Source organism: Cebus imitator, unplaced genomic scaffold, assembly GCF_001604975.1.
Source record: "Cebus imitator isolate Cc_AM_T3 unplaced genomic scaffold, Cebus_imitator-1.0 Scaffold28, whole genome shotgun sequence".
NCBI lineage: Eukaryota > Metazoa > Chordata > Mammalia > Primates > Cebidae > Cebus > Cebus imitator.
Window position 1 is genome coordinate 6,381,881 of NW_016107343.1, and position 13,636 is coordinate 6,395,516.

General features: G+C 56.3%; 1 protein-coding gene across 19 annotated transcripts in view; it reads left to right on the forward strand.

Moving 5' to 3' along the window:
* Nucleotides 1–358: 358 nt before the first annotated feature.
* Nucleotides 359–13,636, forward strand: part of PHLDB1 (pleckstrin homology like domain family B member 1) — a 53,045-nt gene continuing 39,767 nt past the window's right edge. For 18 of the 19 annotated variants that reach the window (XM_037736700.1, XM_037736701.1, XM_037736702.1 and 15 more), the window contains exons 1-4: nt 359–480; nt 7,530–7,610; nt 8,279–8,402; nt 9,840–10,010. In XM_037736700.1, coding sequence (XP_037592628.1) covers nt 7,551–7,610; nt 8,279–8,402; nt 9,840–10,010 — 355 coding nt within the window. In that variant the 5' untranslated portion in view covers nt 359–480; nt 7,530–7,550. The remainder of the gene's footprint in view (nt 481–7,529; nt 7,611–8,278; nt 8,403–9,839; nt 10,011–13,636) is intronic. The other variant, XM_037736707.1, reaches the window with a different exon arrangement.

The window sequence follows — 13,636 nt, forward strand, 5'->3', positions numbered from 1 at the left end:
GGAGGTTTCAGGCATCTAAGGCAGAAAGAGAGAAGAGTTTGGGGGGTGAGAGAACGGATTGTCAAAAACACCTCAGAAGCGCGTTAAAGCCTAGGAGTGGAGGGTGGTCTAGGAGAGTCGAGAGGGCAGGGTGGGAGGAGAGTGGGGTGTGTGGTGGTGGTGGTGGTGGTGGTGGAGAGCCCAGCTGCAAAGATGAACAAAGCGGGCGCTGTGCAGGCGGGGGGAGGTGCTGCTGTGGGAAAGGGTGGGTGGGGGGACCTTGGGCTCCAGCCCCACAAGGGCGTCTTCTTTGGCTGGCCAGGCGGACGGGACGGGGGACGAGGGGCGGGGACTGGCAGGAGGGAGGCGGGACAGGCTCGCTCTCCTCCTACTCAGCAGGCTCCGGGAGAAAAGCAACAGTGTCCTCCTGAGCCTAAGGCCACCTCGGCCGAGCCGAGCCGGGCGAAGAGACCAGTGTCTCCCTGTCCACCCCGCCTCTAGGTAAGAGCGCCCCCTCCCACTACACTTGCGGGTCCCATTCTCTGCGGTGCTAGGACTGGATAAGGGGAAGTCCCCGGGGCCTGGCAAGAGCCCTGAGATCAGCTCTAGACTAGGCAGCTCGGCAGAAACCCGTGGGGGAGAGAGAGCAGCCAGGTGAGTGCGTGGAGGCGAAAGGAGCCTTGTGGGGCGTTTTCCTGTGAGCCGTTTGCTTTGGCTTTCCCGGGCCACTGCCATCGCCACCGCCAGAGGGGGCCGTGGCACTTTCCGCCCCCCCTCCCCCCGCCCCCGTCCGCCCACTGAGGGACGCTGATCCCGGCCCCATCCAGACTGTCCCGCGGGCACACAGTCGGCCGGGCGGACACTCGCGGAGTATCGGGTGGCGAGCGCGCGCCCTGGTTTTCGTCCTCCAGCGCCCCACACCTCCCCCATTCCCCCACAGCAGGACCTTGGGGCGGGGGTATCCCCTGGGACGTCTCCGCCCCTGTCCCCAGGCCCGCTGCCTTGATGGAACAGGAAGGGATTCCGAGTCCGGCTCAAAGTCTTGGGCATCTAGAAGGGACGCTTGGGGGTGTCTAGGAGATGGGAAGCCCGTCTGGGGCCTCTCACGCACTCCCCAAGGCCCCACGTCCTTGGGGTCAGGGGAGGCCGCCTGGGGAGCCTTGCCACGCCCGCGTGGTCCCGACTGGAATCCCTAGCGGAGTTCCCCGGAGCAGAGGCTGGGCCAAGTCATCCGGGCTCCCCCGGGATGGGGAAGTGCGAGCGGGCGGCTGGGTGGGGGCGCTGGCGCAGGGTGGCCGAGTCGCCCACTGCCGCTTCCGTAGAGGCGGGTTCCACTGGGGACTTGGCCCGGCGACAGCGCGGCCCGGCGGGGGACCCAGGGCTCCGGGGCGGGGCTGCATTCTGGGCCGTTAGCTCAGCGGTCCTGGAGGCTCCGGAGGCTGACTCATCGGACTGCGGGCTCACCCCCCAGCCCGCACACGCAAACGCGGGCGCCCCACCACGCCCGGCTCCCACGCGGCACACAAGCACGCCTCCGGCACACAAACACGCCTCCGCCACACTTCGCACACGTCCCTGCGTCAGGCCACCCCGACACACCCGGACCCGCCCAGACGCCGAGGCCTTCCCACGCACTCCACGCCCCGCGCCTCACTCACAGGAAACCACCCCGATCTCACGCAGCCCCTCACCCGCAGCCCCGCTTACACTCACCCCAACTCACACACACCCCTCAGCTCACACACGCAGCCCAGTCACACAGGAGGTCCCAGCTCACACACACGCCCAGCTCACACACGCAGCCCCATCACACACAAGTCCCAGTCACACACAAGGCTCCAGTCCACACACACGCCCGGCTCACACACGCAGTCCAGCTCACACCACAGTCCCACACACGCAGCCCAGCTCACACAAGCAGCCCAGTCACACAGGAGGTCCCAGTTCACACACATGCCCAGCTCACACACGCAGCCCCATCACACCCAAGTCCCAGTCACACATAAGGCCCCAGTTCACACACACACACCCAGCTTACACATGCCCAGCTCACACACGCAGCCCCATCACATACAAGTCCCAGTCACACACAAGGCCCCAGTTCACACACACGCCCAGCTCACACACACGCCCAGCTCACACACGCAGCCCCAGTCACACATGCAGTCCAGCTCACACCACAGTCCCACACACGCAGCCCAGCTCACACATGCAGCCCAGCTCACACCACAGTCCCAGTCACACACACAGCCCAGTTCACACACAGTCCCAGTCACACAGTCCCAGTCACACACGCAGCCCATTTCACACACACAGTCCCAGTCACACACACAGTCCCAGTCACACACACAGCCCAGTTCACACACAGTCGCAGTCACACACGCAGCCCAGTTCACACACAGTCCCAGTCACACAGTCCCAGTCACACACGCAGCCCATTTCACACACACAGTGCCAGTCACACACACAGTCCCAGTCACACACACAGCCCAGTTCACACACACAGTCCCAGTCACACACACAGCCCATTTCACACACAGTCCCAGTCACACACACAGCCCAGCTCACACCACAGTCCCAGTCACACACACAGCCCAGTTCACACACACAGTCCCAGTCACACACACAGCCCAGTTCACACACAGTCCCAGTCACACACACAGCCCAGTTCACACACAGTCGCAGTCACACACACAGCCCAGCTCACACACGCAGCCCAGTCACACAGGAGGTCCCAGTTCACACACACGCCCAGCTCACACACGCAGCCCCATCACACACAAGTCCCAGTCACACACAAGGCTCCAGTTCACACACACGCCCAGCTCACACACGCAGTCCAGCTCACACCAGTCCCACACACGCAGCCCAGCTCACACATGCAGCACAGCTCACACACGCGGCCCAGTCACACACGAGGCCCCAGTTCACACACACGCCCAGCTCACACACACAGCCCAGCTCACACACACAGTCCCAGCTCACACACGCAGCCCAGCTCACACACGCAGCCCAGCTCACACCGCAGCTCCCTCACACGCATTCAACCGCCCTTCCCGCAGCTGCCAGGCTGGGAGCGGGCGGTGTCTGTGGGGCCGCCCCGTTTCCCGGCCGTGCAAACAAGCAGCTCCTTCTCCCTGCCCTGCCAAAGAAAGGCCGCTTGTCAGGGGCAGGCGGGCGGCCGGGGCAGGCGCCCAACACTGCGGCCTTGTCCCACGCGGGCTGCCTGGGCAGGGCAGGCGGAGGGGCGCACCGGGCCGCTCCTTTGCGGAAACCTCCTTCCTTCGGTGCTGCGGACCGCGGAGAGGCACCTTTCCACCACTGGCAACCCACGCAACAGCCCTGGCTCCACCCGCGCTCTCCTGGCTCCCAGCCTCATCCGGTCGCACACCTCTCCTCTCTCCCGCTTCTGGGGTCCCGGGTCGGCCCAGCCTCCCTCTTCTCCGCCTCTGCATCTCCCCTCCGCTGCCCTCAGTACCTCCTACCGAATCCCATCTTCCCATCTGTAGTCGCGACCCGCCTGTCCCGTCTCCCCCGACTCCTCCACCTCTGTGCTTCTCAGTCCCCCATGTCCTCTGCCCTCGGGCTCCTCCTCCCCAACTTTCATTTTTCCCGGTCCCTCAATCTGCTTGTCATTTTCCCCTCCACATCCCGGCGGCTCCCCTCCCCTCCCGGTCCCTCTGCAGACCCCCATTCATCTCTGCCTGGCTTTTCTCATCCTTCAGTTCTCTCAGCCCCCTCCCAACTCAGGAGTCCCCACTGGGCTCCCCGCCTCAGTTTCCTTCCCTTCCTGACTCCTTCCTCTGCCGGCCGCCCTTCCTCGAGGGCGGATGTGCGCCGGGAGGGCGCAGGCTGCGGCTGAGAGGACCCCAGCTCGGCCCCGAGGACCTCCCGCCATAGCCATGCGCCGCGCGCGCCGTGGCCTCGGCCGGCCCCCAGGGACACAGGTGAGGCCGCGCGACCCGCGGGGCTCCGGGGGGCGCCCGAGCAGTGGCGCCGCGGAGGGCCGGGCCTGGCGCTCTGGGGCTGGCTTTGGACCTCTCGTCTTGGGCACCCGTGGGAGCCCGGGAGCTGCGTCAGTGCCCGTGGGTGCCGGAGCCGGTCGGCCCCTCCCTGCGCCTCCCTCAGGCGGGTGCCGAGACCCCCGAGGGGTGACTCTGGGCGCCCACTCGGCGGAGAGGGTTGCGGACTGGTGTCCCGCATGGCTGGGGTACCGGCGCGATCCCGCCGGGGAGGAAACCGTGGGGCCAGGCCGGGGTCACGGAGCCGGCGCCCGGACCTCGCGCACGCCGGGCCCTGCCTGCCGCGCGTCAAATCCAGACACCCGGGCCTCTGCCGCTCGGCTCCCAGGGCGGCGCTGGGGCGTCTGTACCCAGCGTCCGGGAGGAGACCCAGGGCCGAACGCGCACCGCAGGGGACCTTTTTTTGGCCACGGGGCCGGGCGGGTAATGACAGCCGGGGTGCTTGAGAGCCGCGGGTGGGACGAGAGCTGGGCCGCCGGTGAGGGCGTCTCTTGAGCCGCGCCACTCCGCTGCCCCTGCCAGGGCGGGGGCCAAGGTGAGGGCGCCCCCAGGTGGCCGCTCTCGGCCGCGCCGATCGGCCTTTGGGAAAGCACCGCCTGAGTGCAGGGCAGGTTGTCCTGGTGTCTCTTTCCACTTCTCTTGGATCCGGTTACTGTGCTGGGGACACAACCTCGCACCTCCCAATCTCTCCATCGCTTATCTTCTCCCCACACCTCTCTCCTTATCTCTCCCTCTCCTTTGCCTCCTTATTCCCCTCTCGTCTCTCCTCTAATCACTCTTGTTCCCCATCGGCCTTACTGCTTTACAATATTTATCTCCACTTGAAGTTCTTCGTTGTAAATAAATGAGCACACCACAGCTGCCGCACATGGCGATCGTGACAAATACTCCAATGTCATAGATGAATAAACTAAGGCCCAGGCAGGTGAAGTGCCTGGCTCAAAGTCACACAGCTCATAATAATAGATGGCATTTTTATAGTGCTTCGCTTTCACAGAATGTCATTTACTATAATACCTGAATGTTCAGACAGTCCTTTTAAAAAAACTGACAGCTTTAGTGAGGTATAATTTATATACTATAACATCACCCAATTTAAGTATGCAATTCAAATACTTTTCGTATATTTACAGAACTGTGCAATCATCATCACGATTTAATCTGAAAACATTCCCTCCCCTTCCCCCACCAAATCTGTGCCCTTTTACAGTCACTCCGCATTCCACACCTAGCCCCAGGCAGGCACTGATTCAGTCTTTCTTTTTTTCATTAATCTAGTTTTATAGAATAATAATGACTTGACAATCAGAGAAGTTAAATAACTTGTCGAGGATCTTATAGCTATTAAATAAATAAAGTCAGAGTGGAATATAAGGCTTTATGTATCCCAGTCTAAAGTTCTTTCTACCAAAGGATGATGTTTCTCCTTCACCATTATTTATTATTTTGTTTTTCTTAACCCCTCTTTTTTTTTTTTTTGAGACGGAGTTTCACTCATGTTACCCAGGCTGGAGTGCAATGGCACGATCTCGGCTCACCGCAACCTCCGTCTCCTGGGTTCAGGCAATTCTCCTGCCTCAGCCTCCTGAGTAGCTGGGATTACAGGCACGTGCCACCATGCCCAGCTAATTTTTTGTATTTTTAGTAGAGACGGGGTTTCACCATGTTGACCAGGAGGGTCTCGATCTCTTGACCTCGTGATCCACCCGCCTCAGCCTCCCAAAGTGCTGGGATTACAGGCTTGAGCCACCGCGCCCGGCTTAACCCCTCTTTTTCATAAACTCCCCATTCCCAACCCACTCTCTTGCCTCTCCTCCCTCTGAAAATGGTGAGGGATTTCCCTGAGTCTCAGGAAGCAGTACTGCAGTCTTTGTCCTTGGAAATTATTCTCCATGGCCAGGAATCCTGGGGAGATGCCAGGCCAGCTTGGGGCTTTGCATAGGTTAATAGTGTTTTCCTCCCCTCTTCCCTGGCAGTCTTGGGGTGGGCCCCAGCCTGTGTTCCGGCCTCTCTTCCACCAGCTTCGGTGGAAGTGGTGACGGAGATGATGCAGTCCAGGTCCGGAAGGGTGGAAGCTTGGAGGGTAAATTTAGTAATGTCATAGCTAAGGTCCTTGGGACCCACTGCCAGGGTCAGACACTCCTTGGAATGCTGGCTGCTGCCCCTACTTCCTTTCCAAGTCCCCTGGCTTGAAGAGAGAGTGGAGGGAAACCCTGCTTCCCTGGGTCTGTCTCCTTAACCCTCAGCCACACTCTTAGCTTTCTCCAGTAGCATTTCAGCAGCAAGTGGGAAGTTTCTCAGCTTAGCTAGTTGGCCAAGGGATGGGCATGGGGGCACACATTAGTACACAAAGGTCCTCACATCTCAGGTGCCAAAAACATGAGCCAGGGGGAGAGAGATGGGTGGTGGGCGAGGGGCGGCGGGGTGGTGGTGGGAGGATTCAAGTTCTGGCTCTGGAATCTTATTCCTGGTTGTATGGGCCTAAGCTTCCTATAGCACCTAGACAATTAAGAACCCAAGAGTTAGGCTGGGTGTAGTGACTCACGCCTGTAATCCCAGAACTTTGGGAGGCTGAGGTGGGCGGATCACTTGAGGTCAGGAGTTTGAGACCAGCCTGACCAACATGGAGAAACCCCATTTCTTCTAAAAATACAAAAATTAGCCAGGTATGATGGTGTATGCCTGTAATCCCAGGTACTCGGGAGGCCAAGGCAGGAGAATCGCTTGAACCAGGGAGGCGGAGGTTGTGGTGAGCTGAGATCACGCCATCACACTCCAGCCTGGGCAATAAGAGTGAAAGTCTGTCTCAAAAAAAAAAAAGAACCCAAGAGTTAAAAGCCCAATATTCCCAGTATTAATTACCACTAAATTTTTTTGTTTTTAATTTTTCAGCTGATTCTTTTGGGTTGAAGTTGCTTTCTGTGGAAGAAAAGATGTAGGAGTTGAGACATCTGGAGATAGCAGGAGTGGCTGAGTTTTTCTTTTGTGTCTCCTTTAAGAAAACATCCTACTAGACCCCTGGGGAAAGAAACAAAGGGCAAAGAGGAGAATGAAGGTTTACAGAAGGGAGGTCCTGTTTTAGCCCTGCCACCTACCTGGGGGCCTTCTGGCTACCAGGGTCTTTGAAGGGGCTTCCTTGCTGCTTCTCCCTCTGTGGTAGATTTTCCCACCCTGCTTAAGGCTCCACATGGTCAAGGGTCTTCCGCTGTCAAAACCTGGGTTCTGAATAGCATAGGGCAAGAAAACACAGAAGTATAGATTGGGCCCTATGGGACTGTTTGAGCTTACAGTGTGGCAAGGGGCAGGACTGGTGTGGTATAGTATCCATGCTGTGGCTGGAGACCTGGCACTGCTCCTGGACAACTCCCACCCAAGCTCTTTAGCTGCCTCTACCTGCCATCAGCATGAGCATCTGGGGAATGATGGTGACTGGTGCTACCTCTGCCCTGAGAACCCTACCACAGAACCTTCTTCTTTCCCTCTTCTGCCCTGGCCTCCCCACTCACTGGCTTTCTGCTGTGTCATTAGGAGCTCTGGAGCCTTAGGACCATGGACACTCTCAATAGGAACCAAATAGGCCCTGGATGCAAGACCCAGACCATGGTACAGGTGAGTGGGATCAGGGCCGTGAGGCAAGAGAGATATAGTGGGGATGGGATCAGCTCTTCTACCCGCTTGTGGTCCCAGCCCAAGGATGAAAGTAGCAATTCTGTTCCTCTCTCCCCTTCCCCAGATCCCAAGCCTATTAACAGCTCAGTCTTTATTTGAATCAGGTTAATTAGTTCACCCAGAAACTACCCATGGAAAGCCATAAAGCAGTTTACAGATTGACCCTGGGCTGTATCACTCTCCTTGATCCTTGCCTCTGTCTTCCCTATACTTGAGCTTAGCAGGGGCAAGCAATGGCCAAGTGGATAGCCATGGACGAGTCTGCAGGGAGCCTGACCGGCCCTCCTCTAGAGTATCCCTCCTGCTTATCAAATGCTACCCCCATCCCCCATCCCTTTCTCCTTGCTTCTGTTTTAATAGACAAGAGGGACAGTTAAGCCAAGACTTGAAATTAATCCAGTGGGACGAGTTAGTGTCCTAGATTCAGATCTAATTACAATTTAGTGGAATAATGCTCTGTGTAAGATTTTGTGCTAAGCCTTTCATCACCCTCAGAGCCCTTAGGAGAGGGGCAAGGGCTGAAGAGAGTGCTGGTGTGATAGGTTTAGGGTGGTAAGGTGCTGGCCTGGAGTCTAATGATGCTCGTCCTCCACCCCTACTACCTACAGAAAGGACCCTTGGACCTGATTGAGACAGGCAAAGGGCTGAAAGTGCAAACGGACAAACCCCACCTGGTGAGCCTGGGCAGTGGACGACTCAGCACAGCCATCACCCTCCTGCCGCTGGAGGAAGGTAAGTATGGACAGGGTGTCCCACTTGCCATGCCTCTGTCCTTATAGGCATTCCTGCTCTGGAGGCCCAGCTCATGCATGTGTTGGGGTCGTTTTACTGTCTGGTGGCCATGCTGGCCTCCCACCCCACCAGCTTGCTTCCCTTGTCTCTGCCTCCCCAGACTGCCTGACTTCCTGGATAGCTAATCTGGTTCCATGACTGGGCTTAAAGATCAGCTTAGAAAAAAGGAGGAGAGGCCAGGCACGGTGGCTCATGCCTGTAATCCCAGCACTTTGGGAGACCAAGGCAGGTGGATTACAAGGTCAGGAGTTCGAGACCAGCCTGGCCAATATGGTGAAACCCCATCTCTACTAAAAATACAAAAATTATGGGCAGGCATCATCATGCCTGTAATCCCAGCACTTTGGGAGGCTGAGGGGGGATGGATCACAAGGTCAGGAGTTCAAGACCAGCCTGGCAAACATAGTGAAACCCCGTCTCTACTAAAAAATAATAATTAAAAAAAAAAATAGCCGGGCATGGTGGCACGTGCCTGTAGTCCCAGCTACTTGGGAGGCTGAGGCAGGAGAACCACTTGAATCTGGGAGGTGGAAGTTGCATTGAGCCAAGATTGTGCCACTGCACTCCAGCCTGGGCGACAGAGCATGACTCCTTCTCAAAAAAAAAACCAAAAACAGGAAAGCATATTGCTCTTAGTAACCAATGTGGCCAAGAAGAAAGAGGGCCCCACTCCAGGGCATGTCTGGCATGGGAGGCTATACTGCAGGTGGAGAATGGAGAGATGGGAGTCAGGGGCAAGATCTCCCAAGATAAGGCCCTGGCATGGCCCCCTTCACCTTTCAGCTTCTGCCCTCCCTCTCTCCTCTCCCGGCTGCACTTGTTGCCTGGGTGATACTACATTCTCTACATTCTCCAAATACCAGTCACAGGGGCTCTGCTGGGGGAGGGGCTGTTCTTGCTACAGTTCGCGGAGAGGCTGGACTGAAGAGAGAGGTTAGTGAGGGAGAGGTAGTGTTGCAGGTAGCAGAAGCAGGGGAGAGAAGAAGGAGAGAAAGGGAGATTTACAAGAAAGGAGGAGTAGGATGAAGGGGAGAAAGTAGAAAGGACAATAGGGAGAGGCAGGTGGGAGAATAAGGGAAGATCTGCAGAAAAGCAGTCTTCCTTCTCCATCTGTGGAGTCTGGGTCCTAACTTGTGCTACCTGGGCCTTCCCATCTCTGGGCCTCCCATTCATAGGCAGAATTTTCTCTTTTTGAGAAAACCTTCTATCATTTACTGTGTAGACCGGGCTCAGGGGCCCAGTAGGGGTGGCCAGTGGTGGGCAGAGATTCTCCCTGGAGTAAAAGGTAGAAATGTATTTCCACTGTGGCCTTCCTTGCCCTGTCACTGCCTCCTTACCCTGGACAACCCCCTGATTCAGTTTGCCTCTTGTCTCCAGGGAGGACGGTGATTGGCTCTGCAGCCAGAGACATCTCACTACAGGGCCCAGGCCTGGCTCCAGAGCACTGCTACATCGAGAACCTGCGGGGCACCCTCACCCTCTACCCCTGTGGCAATGCCTGCACTATTGACGGGCTCCCTGTCCGGCAGCCTACCCGGCTCACTCAGGGTAAGGCTGGACACTTCCAGAGGGAGGGGGCCTCTGTTTAAAGGCTTGTGTGTGTTAGGCTCAGTGGAGGCTGGCTGTGGTGGTTGCCCTGGTTACTGCCTGAGTGGCCCTACTGGGAATGGAGTGCTCAGGTACATCTAGATGTGGCTAAACAACATCCCAAACTCTTTCAGTATCCAGACATGTTTTGAACCTGCTTTTCTTCTCTGGTGACTCCCAACCTGCCTCCGTCTACTATGGGGAGAGAAGAGGCTCTGATTCCTGCCATCAGAGGGCCTGGGGCATGGTGGGGTTGTTAGTGGTTGTTGGGGAAGAGCAATTGGAAGAGCAGTGAGTGGGTATCAACGGCATTGTTCCATGATGCCAAGAGGAAGTTGTTTTGAGAAGCTGGAGGGGAGGACAATACTTCCCGATGGGGATGGGGCAAGGGCAGAATCTGAGGGCGTGCCTGCTCCTGTTACAAGACTGCTGACAGTAGCAATGGGTTACATACTGTTGTGTAAGGTAGCGCTAAAAACTAGGCCCTTAGATGAGTATGGTGGCTCATGCCTGTGAACTTTGGAGGCCGAGGAGGGCAGATCACTTGAGGTCAGGAGTTCAAGAACAGCTTGGCCAACATGGTGAAACCCTGTCTCTACCAAAAATACAAAAATTATCCGGGCATGGTGACGCATGCCTGTAATCCCAGCTACTCAGGAGGATGAGACAGGAGAATCACTTGAACCCGAGTGATTCACTTGAATCACTTCAGAGGCTGTAGTGAGCTGAGATGATGCCATCGCACTCCAGCCTGGGCAACAGAGTGAGACTCCATCTCAACAACAACAACAAAATAATAATAATAAATAAAAACTGGGCCGGGCGCGGTGGCTCAAGCCTGTAATCCCAGCACTTTGGGAGGCCGAGGCGGGTGGATCACAAGGTCAAGAGATCGAGACCATCCTGGTCAACATAGTGAAACCCCGTCTCTACTAAAACTACAAAAAATTAGCTGGGCATGGTGGCGCGTGTCTGTAGTCCCAGCTACTCAGGAGGCTGAGGCAGGAGTATTGCCTGAACCCAGGAGGCGGAGGTTGCGGTGAGCCGAGATCGCGCCATTGCACTCCAGCCTGGGCAACAAGAGTGAAACTCCACCTCAAAAAAAAAAAAAAATAAATAAATAAATAAATAATAAATAAATAAATAAAAACTAGGCCCCTAATTACTATGGTTACCAGGCAGGTAAGCGGTTGGCCCAGGTGGCACTTTGACAGACCAGGTGTGCTCATCTTGGAAACAGGGTTCTGGGCATCAATTCATACAGTGAATTGTCAGATTAGGAGAATGAGAAAAGCAGATTTGGGTGGGGGTTAGAGGTGAGGTCAAAGGTTAACAGGAGGACAGGAACTTCGGGCTAAGCCTGGCTCTGAGGCCCTGGCGTTGTTTTCTGAGGGCTCTTACCGCCTAGAAGCCCCTTGGAAGTGGCCATCCTACTCACTTTCACTCCACTATCTCCTCTCCTCTTCATCCCCCTTAGGACCTTTCAGTGTTACCTCCCTTCACAGCTGATCCAGGAGACCTGACCTTTCCCCAGTCATTTCTTCCTGCCCTTGGGTAGGGGGCAGGGCATGGACAACTGACTTCAGGGAGGCAGGTCCACCAGCAGCAGCAGGCAGGACCTTGCCTTCGCCAAGGCTTCAAGGTCTCTGACTTTGGATGAGAGGAGGAACCCCCCGGGCTACGATGGCAGCGGGTTCCTGACAGTCCTGTTCAGTCTCAGAGAGAGCATCTTCTGTAAGATTTGGGAGTTTGGAGATGAGACAAGAGAGCAGCAAGGAGAGGCAGGGCAAAGTTCAAAGAAGGCCCAGCACTCACCACCCCAGCCCCAGACCCATCACAATCAGTGGTAAGCGCATCGTTACCCTGCATGTTGTGAGCAGGGTGTGCTTCTGTTGTCCAGTCTTTCCAGTGCATCCCTTAGCTCCCTGAGAAGAGGGAGAGCCTGGGGCCGAGATGGAATTCTGAAGCATTTCCTGTGGCCCCAGTGACCCCCCTGACTCTTCTCCAGCCAGAGGCCTCCCCTGCCAAGTATGTACCCTCCCACTCTCTTCTGACCCTAAACCCCTTCCCACTTTCTCTCCCCAACCCCCAGAGCCTTCTTGTCTAGGCTCGCCTGTCTCAGAAGCTTGGCAGCCTGTGGAGGGGTAGGCAGAGGCACAAAGGAATGGGTGTTCTTCTCCCCAGTCCTCCCCCTCCCCTGGGCTCCAGGAGCTGAGGGTTTCCTTGTCTCATCTCTGGAGCAAGGCACCAAGCCCAGCCCTTCCTGGCCCCACTCCGGACATTCTTGGGAGTGCGTTTCCCTGGAAACTGGGTGGCTCGAGGGTGCATGTGCTATCTCTGTGTGTCTGTGTAACTGGAGTGTGTTTATGTATCTCCGGATGTATTTGTGACTCTGGGCTTTTGAATCTCTGTGTTTGTGTCTTTCCTTGTGTGGATTAGCGTGTTCAAGTGGGCGGGAAGGGTGAACTCAGGACTGTCGGTACCAAAATGTCTGTGTGTATACTCCTGTGTGTATATGAGACCTCACTGGTCATATGCCTACCTCTGGGCATATATACAAGACATTTCCCTGCCTTGTTCCCCTAATCTGGCCTTGTAGAGGGGACCCTCTTCTTTGAAAAACAAGGACTACCCTGGGAATAACAAGGAGCCTGCTTTGGCCTTAGATGCATCATTCTGGGCACTGTGCCCAGCCATAGGCAACTTGGATAGACACACTTCATGACAAGCAGAGATGGCAGTGACAGGCTCTTCCAGCAGGAATACGCCTGGGCCAGGGGAAGGGAGAGGTGGGCAGAAAACAGATGCCAACCTTTAGCACACAGCTATGAACATAGGAGCATGAAGTGAGGGAGCCGGGAAGGTCCTGATTCCACCCCTGTACCCGGGCATCTTGGCACCTCCTACGCTGCCCTCTTCTCTACAGAGCAAGGGGTGGAGCTGGGAATAGGACCAAGGGAATGAGGAGGAATCTCAATCTGGGTCTAGGCTGCCCCGCCCTGGGACCACAGCGACAGACCACATGAAAGATCTGGGAGGGAACCAAGCAGGGGAGGACCCAGAAAGCCACCAGCTCAGGGCCCAGGCTGTCTAGACAGTAGGTCCCCATCCACTCCTAGCATTTCCTCTGAGCCCTGGTCTCCAGTCTCCTTAATTCCCTAAGCTGTGGGGGCTTGTGTGAGGGCCAGCAGAGGAGTGTGGTGGGGAGCCAGGATTCCCGCGTTATCCAGCTGCCTCTCTGGGATCCAGGACATTGAGCCACTTCTTTTCCCACCCAGTTATTCCATCTGTAAATTGGGAGTGGAACCTTCAAACTTTTTCTGTTATGAGACTGATAACGATCTTGACTAATAAAGCTCAAAGGAAGGAGGGCAGAGCGAAGGCTCTCAGTTTCTGACTTATTTGTGTCTGCCTCCTGCCCTATTTCTCATTGGCGGGCATCCTCTGTGTCTGCTTAGGTCTACCCAGCTGGCCATCACAGTTTCCAGACTGATGAATCACTCTTCCTGAAGAGATTTTTTTTTAAAGCTTCCCCTCATTTTGCATTTGACCCTATATGGTTCTTCCTTTTTCCTCAGAAGGGAATA